Here is a 19,850-nt window from a genome sequence, read left to right as displayed (position 1 = left end):
AAAAAAATTTAAGCAATTTGCTGTGAACTGAAGTAAAATAATAGGCTTGTATCGGTTCAGAGACTGGAGCATTGATACCAATTAGTTATACTCCGAAATCATGCAAAATGAATGTCCAGCAAAACATGGGAGTCTTGTTTGCAAGGACTGTATTTTGTAATAAAAAGTTTCTTTCAAATAATATTTATATTTTTTACTTGGGAAAATTATTTTGAATCGCAAAGATTTACTTTAAATCAAAAACAGTTCTAAGATAAATATATTGAGAAAATAATGCGATATCGTTTTTTGCAGTGGACTGTTTTAGTTGCTAGGTGAAACAAAAGGTATTTATCGATTGCCGAATCGGAAATGTTGATACTAATTTGCGTGTTCTCTTTGCCCTTTCAAGGATACACTCTGAGATCATGCAAAATTAATGCCTAGCAAAACATGAAATAATGTCCACAATTTCAAGAGAAGGTCACATTTGGACACAATTATAAATGCTGAGCAGGACGATGAATTAAATCAAAAGAAACTGTGTGCATCAGATTTTCTGTGTTACACAGGTTTCTTTCACTTTGATTCATTTGCTCATAGTCTCTGTCAGCACATAAACGCGCGATTGGAATTGCGTGAGTTTAAACTGTCCCCCTATTTTTTCTCCGCCTACAGCCTTTAGTCTGCCATTTTTGCATGTTTTCGAGGGGAAGGTAGGTTTTTTTTTGACATTGCCACTGACAGGTCTTTTTTTTAAAAAAAAAAAAAAATGGTGAGACCTTGACAATTCGAAGCTTCGCGATCCTTGATTCGTGTCTTTCTAGCGTCATCATGCATACGCGTCGCTATGTCCGCCTGTCTCTGAAAATATCATAGCCTCTTACCAAGGCTAAAATGGAGGTCTGCATGCTACCGGGATTAACAGTTTCAGTATTTTTCCCTTCCATACCTCGCGAGAAACATGATTATGCCACATTTTTTTTCTGAAACCAATTCCCGCAAGCTCAAAAAAAAAAAAAAAAAAAAAACTCTTAAAGTTTAAGGCGTAATAGAAAGGCCCTCTCACGCTGAACTGTGAGTCCACCTCTGCACTGAGTGAAACCCTCCTCACAAAAACAGGGAACGTATACATTACACGGAGAAAAATAACTACAGCGATGTGACCCGAACTTCCAACGTGTGATCTGAAAACTTCGGGCGATATGGATCTCTGAATTTTGTAGTGTATCTTTGAATTAGCCCCTTGGGAAACTGCCTGAACATACACTATGTTACAACCCTACAACAGTCAGAATTTTGAAACCCATCATCAGTAGAAATTGCAGGGGACATTAAAATATCCGTAACTCTTTGAAGTAAAATGTATAATGCCCATACGTCATGTCCTTCAGGTGCTTTGTCGCCAATAATCAAACCAAAATACTTCGTGAATATAAACATTTCCGAAGCTGACATGGAAATTTTTATTTCACCCTCATCTAAACTAATTAAAGGAGGTTTTGAATCTTTGTCGATTGAACCGTAGTGAAATAACTTAATTCTACTATTCAGCGTATTCAATTCAAAACATTTTTCCTCTAACAAATGCATTATTATAACCTCAAATGAGAACACACAACATTCTTCAAGTATATCATGGATAATGTCAAATCCCCCAGATTTATCACAGTGAAATGATGGAACTTCATTAAAACAGCAAAGCTCACTAATACCAGTTTTTGACTGGTCTTTGATTGCTAGGTCTTCATTGTAGTTTTGACGGTTTCTCCAAAGCAATAAATTGTCAACACACTACTGTCTCATAGGACATTCCGTCAAAGATTTTTTCATTCCGTCAACGATTTTTTGTCCGGGCTCCTGATTAGTCCAATAATTTACGTCCACACGTTAAATAAGAAACAGTGACTTGTTCCAAAGGTTATATTTCAGTCCGTATGTAAAATTATATTGACAATGTGGAATTAGAAAATTAAGAGAAAAGAAGGTGTTGTTACGGTAACTCATTTTTTTAAATAAAATGTTACTTTCTTCTTTTGATTCATCTTTCAAATTGGATGACATTTTGCAAAAAGGAACCACTAGCAATAATGCGGGTTTTCAGGAGAGCAGGTTTTGCAAAAACCATTGGCGTTTTTCAGAGGAAGGATCAATTTCGATCTTTGATGTTTTATTTTATAGGTATTAAGATTCTTTAACATAGTGTGTTGACAGATTTCTTCAAAACTTTGTGCTTTTACCAAAAAATGACAAAAAAGGAACCTCGATTCTTTTGCAGCATTGACGGCTTTAGAGGAGACGACTTTTTTGATACTGTTTAGAACTGGAAAGATAACCACACGAAATAAAATCCTACCTCCCGCCCCCATCGTGCCCTGAGTGGACCATATTTCGCACTAAATCACCAAGATATTATTATTGGATACTTAAAATTCCCTCATTTCGTTGGATATGCAATTTGATCTCCTGGGAGTTAAAATAGTTGCTCGAGGTCGAAACGAAAGTCCAGTCTAGTAACGGCGCTCCCAACTATTCTGTTTAGCACCATACTTTAAGGGCCTAACTTTCAACTTTTCGTGGCGACATGAGTGGTTTTCCAATTCGGCGCCGAAAAATATCCTCATTTTCGTGGGAATCCTTATTATTAACAAACCTTTGTCCGCACACGACACGTCCGTTGAAGGCTCGTCCACTCAGGGCACGAAGGCTGGCAAGAAGAATGATTTCACCACCTCAGTTGTGTGGCCATTTGCATTATAGGTCATTGGGGACGAAAACTTTCAATCAGACTTTAAAAGTAAGCGTCTCCAAAGAGGCATTTTCCTTGGCATCCTCCCTATCCGTTGTCATCATTTCCCGAGCCTCTGAGGCTAAGGAAAGATGAAAATTGTGCTTTGCTGTGATTTCATCAAGTTCTGTTTTGTTTAAAGCTCCCTTTTTAGCACACTCGAAACTATCACAAGTGCTACAAGTATCTTTTTGCAGAGGCTTTCTGCGCAAATTAAAGTTAGTATGATAAATTAACCTGACAGCACTGAAAGAGACAGGATTACTATATTTTTCGTTATACATATCATAAAGTTTTTGAAGCGTCATATCATGTGGTAAAAATAGACTCTCTGTTTCTTTTCTACAGTAATGAGACCGGTATACTTCGGAATTTTATTGATATGATCCTTGACCTCCTTTATTTTTGATTCACTTAATTTATTGTGGCCACCACTTCTACCCCTTTTGTCCACAATATCATTGCCTCTTAATTTTTTTAGGGCACTATTGATTCGTTTTGTGGACACTCTCAGAGTTTGACAAAAAAATGGCCGACAAACTTCAATATCATTGAAAGAGTACTTCCTGCTAAAACTTCTTTTAGACCCTTCTACTTTCTTAATGGCCGTGTCTCTTTGATATAGGTTCCTAGAATGGCAGTTTCAGTATCAATATTGCCACTTCCTCTAAATCGTTCGTAGTGCCTTTCCCTCTCTGAGATTGATATCTTATCATGGCACACTCGATGGCAATTACATACGTAGTCTCGGAAGTCTTTCCTCTCAATGATCGTCCCTTGGCTCTCCTCATACGATTCATAAACATTTTTCTTTTTCTTCCTCTCGTCTCTGGTCATTCGGAACTTTCGTTTCCTGCCTTTCTTAGGCCTACCAACAGCATTAGAAATATGAGATGAGGGAGCTGGGTCATTGCTGGAGCTGCGAACCTCCATTACAGGAGATGGGACATCGCATTCACCTACACTCTTTACAATTACATCATCAAGGTTATTTATACTCAAATCACTAGACATTGGACATATATTTTCAGTGGTAGACACATTAGAAGGCACCTCCGGAGCAAAGTCACTTAGACCTATTATTTCTACACTTTGAGGAAAAGAGTTGCTGACATTCGAAGTAATTGGAACAAAATCACTGCCTGGTACAGTTGAAGTGGCAGAGGCTGAGGGAACATTCGTAATTGCCTGTGCTATATTACCGAGAACATTTGAAAACTTGTTAGTGGCAGACACATTGACAGGCACCTCCGGAGCAAAGTCACTTAGACCTAATATTTCTACACTCTGAGGAAAAAGAGTTGCTGACGTTCGAAGTAATTTGAACAAAATCACTGCCTGGTAAAGTTGAAGTGGCAGAGGCTGAGGGATCACTCGTAATTGCCTGTGCCATATTACCGAGAAAATCTGAAAAAACTTCAGTCATACTTCTCATTTTCGTTATTACCTGTTGGGTTAGGTAAGTTTAAAATGAATATTAAACTCCTGATGGTCGTCCAATGATTCGTCGTTTGGAGAAGATAGTGATAAGACCTGTGTTTGTAAACAAAATGAAAGCCTATAATTTTGAAGAAATCGTGATGCTTCGGTGTGCGATTCGACCAATTGTAAGACAACCGATTGGCGGTCTTATTTGAAGTTTGCGTGATTCAGCTAGGCAAGTTGTCTCAGAATATTAAAACTTGTAATAAAAACACTTACCTTTTAAAGAATTCGTGAAATCATAATTTATTAACCAACATCCGTGAAGTACTAACGTAATAAATTGAACTTCTCACTCATCACTATTCGAATTTCCAGATCGTTGAAGTCTTCCGCGTCGTTTAGTAGTTCAAAGGTTAGCCGCGCGCCGTGCCTCGCCGAGCGCTGCAGTCGCTCCTCTTCGTTCCTTTTTGCAAAATGAAAATTTCCGATTTTGCCTTCAGCAAAAGGGATCCAAATTGTGGTTCCTTTTTGCACAATGCATTCGGCCTGATTTACGAAATTCCAATTTTCGCGGTGCGATTAAAAGGTTTTTAAAGGTGTTTTGGAGGGTTTGATTTTTGTCATTAGTTGGTATATACTCCCCTGATACGAAATACTTCATAAACCGGAAATCGACAATTTGACCCCAGGTTCCTTTTTGCTTAATGCCGTCTAATTGTTAGTTAGTTAGTTAATATATTTTAAGACATTCAGCGTCACAGGCTATTAACGTCTTTACAGAGAATTTTGAATTGGTGAATATTTAGTTTTATTTCTATCTATAAAATTGTCGATTTAAAATATACCGTATTTATATACCTTTTTTAAATGATAATATTACTTCATTTTAAAAACGTTAATTTAAAACGTGGCAAATATTTTTAAAACCTTTTCCAAGCGATGCCATCGATATTAATCTGAAGAAGCCGTACTTGTGTTGAAAGGAACTATACTAAAATGAAAAAGAGAGAGAAAAAACTAAGGAGGACGCAATCTTTGGTTTTAACCCATTTTTACATCGATCTTTTACAGTCAAACACGTCCAATTTTGAGCGTTTGGTTGCAAATACACCACGCTGCAGCACAGTAAAAGCGCAAAATATAAAAGAAAAATTAAAAAGCTTTGGATATCATTAGATTAGACTCGGAACTACCTTAATATTTTCAAAATACACGTTACATTTTCCTTTAATACATATTTTTTTTTCATCGATTGAAATGAGAATAATCCGTGCAGAGCGTGCAAACATTTCAAAATCATGAGTTGAAAAACGCTGACTCCGCAGTTTAAATATTAGAGAGCGAAATCTGCACTGGCGCCTACAATCCTAACGGGATACCTCACGCGTTGCGCAGTGCGTGAAGTATCCCTGTTAGGTTTGTAGGCGCCTATGCACGTGTCATGCTGGTCGCCCGCCGCGCCGCAGAGTGTTACGGCATTTCAAGCAACTATTTCGCGACATAGGTGTCGCAAAATATCATACGAGATTGAAGGCGCTCCTACGTATCAAGAGTGACAAGCTTCCTTTAAGGGTACAGAGCTTTCCTTGCAAAATAAATCAAGATACTACGTTACAAAAAAGAGAGCGGTAATCTAGAAAACTCTTTGAGCCCTAGCATTCATATTTAAAAACGTTAAGCATAATTTTTGAATTTCATTAGAGAAAAATGGGACTCGATGTAGGCAGCAACATTCTTGAGTATGACGTCAAGAAGATTCTATTTTGAATCAAGAATAAAGTAGCTGAATGAAAGTGGGTTTCTGCTTGATCTAAGTGACTTTTCTTTTTATTTAATAAGCATCCTTTTTTCTCCAAACAGGCATTATTTTCTTTATTGATTCATAAGGAAATCTTCTTGGCGGTAAATTTGAGCATATGTCTGCTTGAATCAAGTCACTTTTTCTTCTATTTAAGTTCAAAAATCATGCTAAACGTTACTGGATCCAGATACTAGGACTTAGCAAGTTTTTTGACGACAGCTCTCTTTTTCTCGTCATCACTCGATTTAATTTGCGAAGGAACTTCAGTTATTTTGAAAGATGCCATCAATCATGATACGTTGGGGTGCTTTCAATATTGAATGATACTGTGCAACACCTTCATGGCGAAATAGTAGTTTGAAGCGCCGCGGCACGTCGGAGCCGCCGTCGGGAAGTTATCGTACACAGGAAAAATCTAAAAGCCTTTAGCTGAGAAAAATCGAAAGGTTCATCCAGTTCAGGTACAAGAAGATGGGATTTTCTTGAAAGTTAATTAAGTCCTGTTGCACCAAAGAGGTGTAGAGAGTTTTAGTGAATTTTCCCTCTTGGAATTGACTCCAAAATTCTCAATTATATATTTGTTTCCGTTTGGCCAACCTAACAAGCAAAAAACGAGCAAACCCTCATTCCTCCGAGACATTATACATTTCATCCAAAAACGTCGTGGGCAAATGTTGTTTGTATTTAAATGTAGACCAATTAACTTTGAGTCTCAATAATTGGTAAGTGGACCAAAACTCCCCTGCCGAAAAAACGCGCGGACTTAAACTACTGGAAAAAACAAGTGCTCGGACAAAAAATCGTTGACGAAATGTCCTATAACCTCTCATAGCGGCCCTATGGATTTTACAAAAACGACCCGGGAAATTACCCTTGAACCCGGGGATGAAGCCTAACATTTGGTGCAAGTCCAAATTGTCTCCGCAAAACAAAGCCAATTTAAAATAGACTGAGCCTGTAAAATAAGGCGTTTCGACACTAATGCCTTCTTCGTTTAAGTATGTAAATTCATCAAAAATGCCCTGATACAATTTTTTATTGCAAAAATGTTGCTATCCGTACTGTGATGGCAGACACACCATTAAAATATTCCGAAATGTATATGCTAAGTGGAATGGAAGAAAAGGCATACACACGTAATTGCCGTTTATATTGCGTATGAATTTATGGGACCCTAATGCATTGCCACATTCAAACTCATCTGAATACCAGAAAAGAGGGTGGACGAATTGAGACTGACAACCGGTTTTATATGTTTTTCAAGCTTGTGCATGCATTTAATGTGAAGAAATATGCTCTTCGTCGCCTACTTCTTGTAAAAAATCTAGAATTATTGGCATCACTTCTACTTGAGAAAGGAATATTTTGAGAGATCGTCTTAGAGGAATAAAATTAGCTGTAAATGTTACCATTTCCAGCGAGTGTTCACCTTGAGAGGTAACTGCTCCAGCGTTAGAACCAAATTTTATTTCAATCGGCTCAATGTAAGTGCCTTCCTCTTGGAAAGTTTTTAGCCTTATCTGCTCGGAGCGTACAGCTTCCAAAAGTTTTTTCAAGAGAATCAAGGATATCTTTCCAATGAAAGGTTAAATCTGGGCCGGCGTTTGCTGCTTGTAATTATTCTAAAATGGGCTGCTTTAGGAAATTCTCTATACATTGTAATACATTTTGCGAGGATCAAATAATTTCTTGGACTTGTTTACGAGTTATTCTGGGATTTCCATAGAGTTTGGATACAAATATATCTACTTCCTCTTGGTTTAGGGGACAAAGGTTTTTTCTGTTCATCTTCACATGTGGGGGATGTGTGAAAAGGATGTGTCATCTGATCACTATGAGCAACTTCATCGTTCATTTCCATCCGATTATTCATACTTGCACAATCTTGTTGAGCAACTTCATCATCCAATTCCATTGGATCATTCATACTTGCATAGTCTTGTGCTGCAGCTTGGCTACCACATGCTGACCTAGCATAACCGTGAAATTCAATGTAATGCCTCATCAAGTTACTTAAATTTGATAATTTATGTATCCCACATTCCTCTTCTGCACAAAAAACCTGATCATTTTTTGTGATATTATGCGTGCGGGCATGAGCCCGAAAACAAGACAAATCATTGATAATTAGCGAACTTTTAAAACATTTAGGCATCTTTTAAGTATAATACGCACCAATCAAGAAACAAAATTAAAAGGAATTTCTGGTAAGTTACAGAATAAGACCCAAAGTAAGTTGGCTGAAAGCCGTCTTTCAGTAAGACTTTAACATAAAATAAGAAATTTAGCAGAACATTATCAGCTCACAGTACAGAAATCTCTTGTTAAGTTTTCTCCCCTGCGCTAGATTTTCATCATAATCAGTTGTAATATTAGAAATATCTTGCTGTACGAACTGCCGACCTCCTTTGCAATCAAAAAACAAAAAACAAATTAAAGTGAATTTTCGGTAAGTTACAGAATGTAACTTTTGAAAAACCCTGTAGGTACTCTAATTTCATCCACCAAATAAGGACGATGATGACTTGTTTAATTTTCATTTTATCGAGGAAAAATCTCCATCGCATGCTGCACACGAGTGCCCTCTTGCTGAGAATTACTCAATTACACTTTTAGATTTCTCTGAATCGATTAAAGCTAAACGAAATCTATTTAAGGTGTGATTTTTGTTTCGCCCCCTTCCCCACAATTATAGGAAAATAACATATTTCCCTCAGCTGATTGAGGCGGAAGAGAGGTGAATGTCTAACATTTAGGTAACTTCATTCGGGCCTTTTTTTGCCGTTTTTTCATGATAAATGAAAAAAATTGAAACATTTTTCAAGTTCGGAGGTACAAAAAATCTCTACGTTAGTCGGCGTTATCAGAAGGAATCTTTGCCAGCAAAAAAGGTAAATGTACATTTTGCTTGCAATCAGAAGCGGCACAGGACATGACCCTCCCTCCCTCTCACCCTCTCATTCTTCCTAGCATTCTTTTCATCAGTGCCACGTTGCATCTGCGCATGAAAAAGTTGAGCAGTATCCTTTATAATTTTTCAGCTCAGCCTCTGAATTTTGTTTGTTTGTCGCAGTGATGCTGAGAGATTTCAATTTTCTCGTAAATCTTCATTGCTCCACTTATGTGGCCGACCAAACTTAATTCAAATTATTTATGAAAGAATCTTAGAAGATAAGTTAAACCTTCTTCCACATTTGGGTGCAATGTAACCAGATGTATAACCAGTGCAATAACATCAGAAATCAGTAACACTTAAAAATAAAGCAATATTTCCAGGAACTCAATTAAAACTACAATTAAGGAAGAAAGTATATAGATCATACATTTCAAAAAGTCTAGCAATTAATCATTTAATTAAACATGAAATATGACACGAAGAAAATAAATAATGAGCAGATAAAACTGGAGGCTGCGTTGCACTAAGGATGGGCCCAATCGGACCCGAAACGCGATTGCAGTTGCCTTCCTGAATGATCGTAATTAGGTATAGTGTTGCATCAATCAGCATCTCAGTCACCCTCCCAGTCCAAAGAATCCACTAAAATATCGAAAATTATGCACACCAAAATACCAAATTTTGCCAGGCTCAACGCAATTTTACTTTTTTTTTACAATATTTTACTAACTTTTTTTACTTTTTTTTCGCTGTGTAGTTCAATCATTGATGCATTCACTTACTTAGGCGTTTCATCGTCTTGAGTCTTACTATAGCGAAGCTTAACATCCGAAACATATTTATACGCTTTTGCCAGGTAAGGCGTGAGGCGTTTGAGAGACTTTTTAGCGGTTCGGAGAGAAGTGGCAGGAAGGGATTTATACAAAGCTCGACGTTTAGGTTTAGGAGCGTTGATCGTTCCAGGAGTAGGCTTAGCCCTAGGGGTGGACTGAGGCTTAGGGGTGGACTGAGGCCCAGGGGTGGATTGAGCCCTAGGGGGGGATTGAGTCTTATGGGTGGATTGAGCCTTAGGCGGGGATTGAGCCTTAGGGGTGGATTTAGCCTCGGGGGTGGGTTGAGCCCTAGGGGTGGATTGAGCCCTAGGGGTGGGTTTAGACTGAGGGTGGAGGTTCGACTTGGGTGTGCCATCAGTGTCAGAGACAAACTCCTTAAAAGAAGACGACTCAGAATCAGGGCTGTAGTTTCTAGTTGGCAAAGTAGAGTCTATAGGCAGATCAATCCTATTGAGTTTGCGTCTGAATATATTAGCGCACAAGAGCATGTTGACCTTCCCGGAATAAACCGGGTCCTTTTTGACGTCCTGCTCACAGACGCAGACGTTCTGGGAGCACGTTCCGCCGACGAGGTAGGTGCATTGCAGCGGGACGTTCGGGCCGAAGACGTCGGTGGCCGTGCTGAAGAATCGGCAGTAGAACCTGCAGTTGCTGTTGACCCGGAGTCTGTCGGCGCGTCTCTCGGTGAACTTCAAGAAAGCGCACGGATCGAGGAGTTTGTTGACCATGAGTTTGATGAATTCCCGCAACTGCGCCATGGAGGGGATCGGCAGGTCTTCGTCGCTGTCGGAGCCTGAGCGCGTCATGGTTCTCAGTAGGTTAATGGCCTTGAAAATAATAATATAAACACAAATAATATAACAATATAAATAATACAATAAACATTTCAAGCAATAATGGATCACTAGACAAGCTACAAATTTAAGCTTTCTGATACATGTTTCTTAACCAGAATTTCATGTGTGGTGTATTTTCATGGTGGGCGGCCCCCGTCTTTGGCTGCTTAGGGGCCAAGGGGGGGGGGGCGGCTTTGGCCCCTTAGGGGTCAGGGGGGCGGCCCCCGGCTTTGGCTTCTTAGTTGCCAGGGCGTCCTGTTTTTTCTCCCTGTGAATATCGAATGACAATATTGTAATTCTTACCCCGTTGCCTGAAGTCAATGATTCGCCTTCAATTTGCCGGGTATGCAAAATGATTGCCGTGACGCACGAATAGTGGTATCAGAATTTTGCATTAGGTTTACGTATTGATTTGAAGGCGCTCTTCTGTATCCATTTTGAGTGGCCTTGCACAATGATGTTGACCAAAAAGTTAATAACGGAGCACTAGACAAGGTACGAATTTAAGCATTATGATACATGTTTCTTAACCAGAATTACACGTAAAACACGTTTCGCGCAACGAAAAGTAATGAAACAAACTCCAAACGAAGATATTAACGTTTTTATTTCACATTGGTCACGAAGAATTTGAACTGCCCGCTCACAAGAAACTCAAGCTCTACGTGAGTCAAATTGCGCACAACAACGGTTTCAACAAACTTCTAAATCGAGCAATGTTCATTTCCCACCATGTGTTGTTCAAACTTTAAGCAATCTGCTACAGCTGAGCCAAAGCGTCAAGATTGAGGTCGCCAGATTTTTATATCGCAGAGACTGTCATGATAACGTTTAGCGCACGATGTGAATCGTGTGAATGTGTGTGTGCACGATGGCGCAGAGCATTGAGTTTTCATGAGCGGGTGGTTTGAATTCTCGCATCAAGAATCATTAAATATCTTCGGAAGGAGTTAATATCGGTAATTTTCGTTGCGCGCGTCGTATTCTACGTGAAATTTAAGTTCAGAAGTATGTATCAGAATGCTGAAATTCGTACCTTGTCTAGTGGTCCATTGGACGTATTAATGCTAAAATGAACTATGTGCAAGTGGAAAGAAGGGGTGTGCTTGTGCAAGCTGCATAAGAAACAATGTGGTCAGTGGATATAGTTCCTTTTGAGAAAATGGAAAAGCGGGATTTGACATTAAATCAAAAGGAACTAAGCGCTAACTCGTGAGCCGTAGGTATGTGACAAGAGAGTTGTGGACAGGGCTCATGAGTTAAAGAATGGTCATGACGTCGATCACGATGTCATTTTCGACTCCCATGCTCTGAGGCACTCTTTCATTGCAGAAATCCCTCTTAGCTGAAAATCTCTCACATAAAGTCGCTGCAGTTTCACCCACCCGTGCGTATGGTTGCAGAAGTGAAGTTATGAGAAGCAAAAGCCTACCTGCGTACCTTCTTCACCCGGTTCTTTAGTTTCAAGTGCTTTTCGTGAATCCAGTTGATCCTCCTTACAGCATCCTGCACAGCTGGGAGCATGTCTTGTATCACGACGTCGGGCTGGTTGAAGAGGCATTTCATGACGTCGTTGCACAACACGTAGTCCAGAAAATTCTCGAAAACGTCTTCGTCCCACTCCAACGGCAGGCAGGAGGCTCTCCTGAAGGAAACCAGGACGTGGATATGTTACTTACGTCACATTTTGGGACATTTTTTCCTGTTGCTGTCAATGGAGAATTTGCATACAAATGTTTTATTGCTTCATCTGAAATTGCTTCAAGAGCTGATTTCGCGGTATTTTCTATTATTTTTTTTCAGGTATGGGAAACAGTATAAAAATATATTTAAAAGTGAGAAAGTGCACCGCGTAGTGACGTCATCTGGGAGCAATCCCCATTTAAACACATGTATTTTAGCAGATTAGATCATTTTGTCATATCTTCTCCAATGATTGTTCAATTCATGAACCAAGGGTATCCTCGTGTTCAGTTCACTCAGTAGTTTCCACTGAAACACGAAATTCATCAAATTTCAGACACCTGCAAATTCTCTGTTGATGAAGATTCATGCGCTCAAAGTCACCGGTATCCTAAAACCTAACTAGTCAGTATGGAATTTTTTCCTTAATGTATTAAATGTTACATTCGAATAGAGGGAAACCAGTTTTTATTAAAATACTATTGCTGTGTATACTTTATGTTGCAATACTGCCGTGCTGAGCAAACCCCCCCCCCCCCCAATCCATCAAGATTTTCCCACGTGTTTTGAAACTTGTCTTTTTATAGAATGAAAATGGTTTTACATATGCACCTCAAATTTTCATGTTACTTTCCTCACAGTATTCGAGAAAAAATTCTGGATGAATATCGTCCCAAAGTACACAAGTAATTCTGCTATGACGCATTGCTTCCAAAAATTTTAAAATGCGCGTTTACGGCGTTTTTGCGTTGCACGGTAGAGCAAGGAATCACAATTTCCGATTTATTTTAGAAACGACGTTTGAAATATTGGTCTACTCGCGCAATTAAGTGCTTTCAAGAATGAGTCAAGAACGGTGGTTCCATATTCAAGTATGCAATCCATTTGTGGCGCTTTTAGCAGAAAGGAACTAAGCCAAATCATTTTGCCAAAAACCGAGCAATTTAATTTTTTATCAGAGGTCGTTTTTGCGCATTCCATGAAGAAATTTAAAGAAATTCCTTCGTACTACACCCATTTTAGGGGAGCAGTTTAACCAGCGGCGGCGCACCATGGATCGAGTCAGTGGGAGAGGTCGGACATGGTTTTTTGGACTAACACCGCAAATTTTGATGTTAATTCCGTCGCACTTTAAATAATTTTAAGGATTTATTCTAGAAGAAAATTTCATGAGGAAACCAATGGAACCACTTTTAAAACCTCTAAGTTCTGTATAAACGGAGTTATGAGCGTTTAAAGTTTCTAAATTTTGTCCGACGTCTCCAATGGGTCACTAAACCATGAACGAATTTTGACTTGCGAATATAGTTTTCTGATGGAAAATGACGCGTAGAACACGATGCGCACATTAAAAACGCGAACAAGTAACTCAATAACCGAGAAACGCGCAGTTCAAATCGCTCAACTTATACGCAAATTTAAAACGCCCCGGTTTCGCGCCGCGCCGAATGATGTCATCCGGCACCAATCAGAAGCGGGCACGGGTTTCCACGACTTCAATCAAATGTCTATCTACTCTTCGTATATGAAAACAATACTAAAGTCGAAATTATATCTTTTGAATTCAAGTCTTGAATCTCATTCATATGTTAGCTGTAATAAACGAGCAACAATTCCACATTGAAACACGTTTTATTTTCACAAACATCAGAGGCAAATGAGAGAAGATTGCGGTATGCCTACCGCAGTGCGTCAACACCGTCAGTTTCCCGCCATTCGGGTGCGTTTGAAATGTCTTGCAGTTTTTAGATTTTTCAAAAGTGGGTTTCTCCGCGATTTCGGCTCCATAAAAATGCGGAAAAATCACCACGTTATCTACTCAAATTGTACTTTCAGAATATTGAATAAAATAAACAAGGTTTAGTGACCCATTGATTCCATCCATTGTGCGGGGGGGGGGGGGGGGAGGAGCGATCTTCTCACCTGAGAAACTCTACTTGCTCGACGATCTTGTCGGTGGCATGGGCGAAGGCGTCGATGCCCGGCGAGTCCGGGGAGTTGGGGTGGAACCCGACGGACATGACTGTGGGGGGCTCGATCATGTCCCGCCTGTCGAGGAAGATGGTCTGCCCGATGTCGAACTCGGGACGGTAGGCCGTGAAGAACGTCGCCTGCTCGTAGATCAACTGCCGTTGGGCCGCATTTACCGATTCGCACCAGATACCTTTCTGCAAAGTCGAGGAAAACTTTCACTCCAGGGAAGAAACATACAGGGTTATTCAAAAGTCACGCACCACTGGCTATAACTTTAGTTCAAATTAAGCTATCAATTTGCGGTTTGCGACGTTTTTCCTCATATTGAGATGGCAACTTTTTTAGGTACTTTCCAGTTTTTGACCGCCTCAGGGGGAAGGGGGTCGGGGTGCGACTCAAAAATGTCAAATAGCCACCCTCTTCATGGCCGGTGGTGCGTAACTTTTGAATAACCCTGTATCAACTGATTCCCAAAATGCGACGTTATCCTAAGTAGCATTTTTCAACGGAAGAATCGCGATATTTTGAAGTTGAGTTTCGTTTTCTTTCCGATTTTTTGGCGATGAGATTGCTAGGATCGTAAACATCTCAGCAATTATCCTCAATCTTGTCGCAATTTCATCACTATACAGGGTTATGCAAAAGTCACGCAACACTGGCCATAACTTTAGTTCTAATTATGATATCGATTTGCGGTTAAAGACGTTTCCTCATATCGAGGGGGAAACTTTTTTAGGCACTTTCCAGTTTTTTATCCTCTCCGAGGGAGGGGGGCGGGGGGCTACTCAAAAATTTCAAATGGCCACCCTCCTCAAGGCCAGTAGTGCGTGAATTTTGAATAACCTATATAAAATCGCATTCGACAAACTCGACATTTTATCTAAATTTTCACGAGTTTTTGTTCGATAATGATAATAATACGATAAGTTTTTAACAAATTTTCAAAATGGAGTTTCCTTCGAAATCCCTCCAATTTCTTTTAAATTAAATCACAGAACCACTTAATACAGCAAAATTCATCCTATTTTTTGAAGAAAACGAGACATACGAGCAAGTCATGAGTGCACAAAAAATGGCGTAGTTTCAGGCAAAACAGCAATAAGTGACATTTTTTCTCCAGAGTGCCAATGAAAAGAGTACTTTTAAGTTATTCCGCTCTCTTCAGAGTGAACAGATTGGCCCAGATATTCCGGACCACATTTCACCAAAAACTGCTGTTTGTCAAACCGCCGTCAACACCTACCAAGCGGCGAGTAGGCCTTCGGCCATGCTCGGCAATCTTCGTAGCCAATCAGGTTGCCGCTCGCCGCCCGTAATCTCAAAGAAGGTTCGGCCCCTACACTTTTCGAATTTTTGGATTTTGGCCAAGGTACACTCTACTACAGGTATGGACAAACGGGGTGCCGAAGTGGCAGCACTGAGAAAATCGGCGATCGAGTGACGTATGAAGTCGTACCGTCCATTTGCCGCGTGTGTCTTCGCAGTCGTACTCTCGATGCTGTCAAATCTACGCGTTTTGACGACTTTCTAAAATTCCATTTGTCCATACCTGTAGTAGAGTGTACCTGATTTTGGCATTCGGCAGCATTCGGCCTGATTCTCTTTTCCTCTTTTCCGTAATTAATAACAATAAAAAATTCATTTAATAATTACTTAGCGGCACCTTATCCAATTTGTGCCTAGCGCCTCTACAACTTTGCAAATTTGGACGTTACCTTTTGAACATTTCATCCCTTCCCTTTGAAATTACTTTGAATAAGTACACTTCACATATCACACGGGACTTTCATCCGCAAATTTACTTGGCTTTAATCGCAAAGGATCTTTTAAGAAGTAAATTCTTTCGATAACTTATTGGGGATGGTCAAGTCACCAATTAGAGCCCGTCATTCCATGCCATTATTATTACAGGACTAGGTTTCTTACCTATAATTTGATGGGCACCGTGAGAATAATAGATAACCACAGTATTTGATCCGTGCCTTACAAAATGAACTGCTGGTGGCAGAACCATCTTGGTGATGTTCATTAGGAATTTTAGACTTTATTCTATTTTTTCAGCAGATGAACCTTACATGGTAACTTGTAAAGTCTTGCCTCATTTTCCTTGAGTTCTACTTAGTTTGATGCCAAAAAACAAGAAAATTCATGGAGAAACGTGCCTTAAAGGTGATGGTTCCCCCTCATACTTACTATCAGAGTTCCAACGGAAAAAATCTTGTTGTCATAGGTAAATACGGTTTCCATTGCTTCTTCAGCTGTTAATAGACAACTATGCGGGTTTGCTGGAGAATTTGGTGACTGCTAGGATTGTTAATTAGTATCTCCGAAGCCTAGTTGTTATAGCTAAACTTAAAGCATTGGCTTCAACGCATCGCAAAACCAGAACCTTGGAGAGACCAGCGAACATCCATGAGAAAGTGAGTGAGGAGCAAGGTACCTAGCATTGTACATCCGTCTGGATTTCACAACTACCGTTCCTAGGGATTTAGGATTCAGATTCGCACATCAACCAGTAAGCTTTTCTCCCAATCATCTTGATATAGAGGCAGCCTATGCAAGGCGCAGCCAGGTAGTCCAATGCTCAAGCCACTTAATCAACACAAATATTATCCTAACTTACAACATAATGACTTGTTTCTTCTCTAACAATGGAACCGGAAAATGTTACTTTGAATGCGCGAGAAACTTCTTTGGTCGAGATGAAGAAACGTAAATGAAGAAATGAGTCCGGAACATCTCGACCAGGTACAGGCCGCTTTGTTTACATTAGGAGTCTGGAGTATCTCGCCGCAATTTCACTTGAAATCACCATGAACAGATCAACGGGGTAACTGATATTTGATTTTACGAAAGGGATAAATGTTAGACACGGACGAAAGTTCTTTTGTCGAGGTGAAGAAACGCTAACGCTGAGAAATTGAGTCTGGAACATCTCGAGGAAGTCCGCTCTGGGTCCGCTTTGTTTATGTCCGGACTATGTCTACGTTCGTTTGTTTACATTAGGAGCGAGTTTGACACCGATGACAGACTTTGGTTTTTGATGAAAATTTGGTCTGGAATATCTGGGCCAAACGCAAAAACCCTCTCTTCAGCCCATTTCTAACCTGAAAATATGATCTTAAAATTCGAAAAAAAATGATAAGTAGCTGAAATTATGAAACGAATTGATACGATATATCGCACGTCACTCTGACACATATAATGGCAACCGTCAAATCACCTTTAGTGTCCTAAACACAACCACGAAAGCATGCCGAGGATAGCACTCACGGCTGTCTTGCTAAATACTAGCCCAATATGAAAACGAATAATACCTTTTTCCTGTACTTAAAATGGAATCGGTCGATTTTTAATCATCCAAACGATTTTTAGGAGTCTGTCGCATGATTGGTGGCAATTTAAACAGAACGGAGGCTCCTTTCAATAAGATTTTTCGGTCAGACGCCTCTGAGCCCACTTTTTCAGAACTTCTGTTTTGCTCTTCCGGCTCTCTTCACTATCGCAGCAGCTTTCGTCATTGATATTGGGTTCACCACCATTGATATTTGTGTACTTTGGTGCATTTGTTTTATCGAATGGAGATGTTGCATGTGTGAGGAATTTCCGATTTGACTATTGATTATTCTGTAAAAGTTCGCAAGAAACACAATAGCGCCACTGGTTTTCCCTGAAAGCAACTCCCAAGCTCAAAAAAGCTCTCAAAGTTGATGGCGTAATGGAAGGGATATCCCTCGCTATCCTGAGAGTCCACCTCTACATCAAGACAAACTCTCCATGCAACGATAGGGAGCAAATACATTGACAGGGGTGCCACTTTATTTGGGGACTCTAAAACTGAAAACACGGCAATCCTGCTAATGTATTTTCTCCCTATCTTTGCACGGTGAGTTTGTCTTGATGTAGAAAACATCAAACATAAACATCGCGAGAAACACGATGGTGCCACTGGTTTTCTCTGAAATCAACGCCCGAGCTCAACAAAAGCTCTCAAGTTGACGCCAAAATGGAGGGGATATCCCACTCTACCCTGAGAGTCCACGTCTACATCAAGACAAACTCTCCATGCAAAGGTAGGGAGCAAATACATTAGCAGGGTTGCCGTGTTCAGTTTTGGAGTCCCCAAATAAAGTGGCAGCCGTGTCAATGTATTTGCTCCCTATCTTTGCATGGAGAGTTTGTCTTGATGTAGACGTGGACTCGCAGAATAGCGTGGGATATCTCCTCTATTACAGCCTCAACTTTCTGAGCGTTTTTTGAGCTTGGGAGTTGATTTCAGAGAAAACCAGAGGCACCATCGTGTCTCTGGCGAACTTTTACATAAGCATCAATACTCAAATCGCAAATTCCTCAGACATGGAACATCTCCATTACCGAATACTGAATTTCGTTACCTCAGGAAAATTGATCGAAGTTAAAATCTCACCCAGCCCATGTCAAGTTCCACATTCCTGCAGATGTACAATCCGGCCTTCAACTGGGGCACGTATGGTTGATGCGATCGATCGTCGTTGTCCTGGTCAAGTTTAGCCCCTGCGCGAATTTCAACGTAGTAAACACAGCCGGTCTCTCCGATGAGAGTCAACCATGAAATGAATGTTAGGATCAGACATAAACGCATCTACCTGTGACCAAAAACCATGCAGCTCATGATCAGGAAGAATCATAAATATATGTTCATCACAAACAGTGAACGAAACGTCACTGAAAACTAAAATTTTGTAAGAATTCTTTCCAAAATCTAGAATAATCGGGTATGTGGGACGCAAGTAGACACAGCCAAGTGAATATGCTTTCTGAGAGTGAATTCGCTCGAAAATTACGTTGGTCACATCAAAAAAGTCTGAAATCCACTCCTCCGCGCGGAATCTGAGTAGTTTTTTTCACATGATTTTTCAAATTTACTGCGGATGCGGGGAGTTTTGCGAAATCGTTTGTCCCCTCAGATTTGTTTTTCTGACTCCTCTTGTGTCTGTGCGAACCTAGAAAAAAGGAAAACTAAGTAAGGAAAACTACCCCGACTTGCGGGAAACTTAAAAAAGCGTGTTACAAACTACACAGATTGCGCACTAAGGAGTGGATTTCAGACTTTATTAACGTGTCCAACGTAATTTTTTGCGATTTTACCTGTAAAGAGGGTATGTAATGGCTTGTATCTCTTCCATGCAACAAACCCATACACAGACAGGTTAATGGAACTCAACAGTTTAATTGGTTTAAGTTTAAGAAGTAAAATATGGTAGAAAAGTGGTAAATGTGGCATGTACAAAAATTGGGATATTTCTCTCCAATTCCTCCAATTATTTTGATGGGGGAAAGCACGATTATATCATTATATATCGCGATTGCCGTGTCTCAAAATGTTTGCTCTTCTTAATTTCATTATTAAAGTGCATGGCATTTCGGAGGTGTAAGTCGGCAATCGCATAACTCGTTTGCGGTGTCTAAAAATCTCCGCCGCTATGTTATTTTTTTAAAGGATAACAAATTTACATCATTCCTTGAAGTCTTTGCAGAATTTTCGTCGCACAGAGAAGAAAAATCACGGCAGTTTTAAAGAATTGCTGTTGACTAGTTTTCCGTTCCAAAAATAAAGTATATGACAGGAAGTCTGCGACGTCACAAACAGAGTTGT

General features: G+C 39.9%; 1 protein-coding gene across 1 annotated transcript; it reads right to left on the bottom strand.

The window, feature by feature from the left end:
- Positions 1-8,951: 8,951 nt before the first annotated feature.
- On the bottom strand, positions 8,952-18,913 carry LOC109041165 (uncharacterized). Its single transcript, XM_072304238.1, has 4 exons — positions 18,642-18,913; positions 14,165-14,409; positions 11,999-12,203; positions 8,952-10,549 (listed from the first exon to the last, which is right to left on the bottom strand). Exons 1-4 carry the CDS (start codon positions 18,834-18,836, stop codon positions 9,668-9,670), a joined length of 1,527 nt encoding a protein of 508 aa, XP_072160339.1. The 5' UTR covers positions 18,837-18,913; the 3' UTR covers positions 8,952-9,667.
- Between the last annotated feature and the right edge of the window lie 937 nt (positions 18,914-19,850).

Source organism: Bemisia tabaci, chromosome 9 (assembly GCF_918797505.1).
Source record: "Bemisia tabaci chromosome 9, PGI_BMITA_v3".
NCBI classification, from domain to species: domain Eukaryota; kingdom Metazoa; phylum Arthropoda; class Insecta; order Hemiptera; family Aleyrodidae; genus Bemisia; species Bemisia tabaci.
This window is presented reverse-complemented; position numbering and strand designations above follow the sequence as displayed.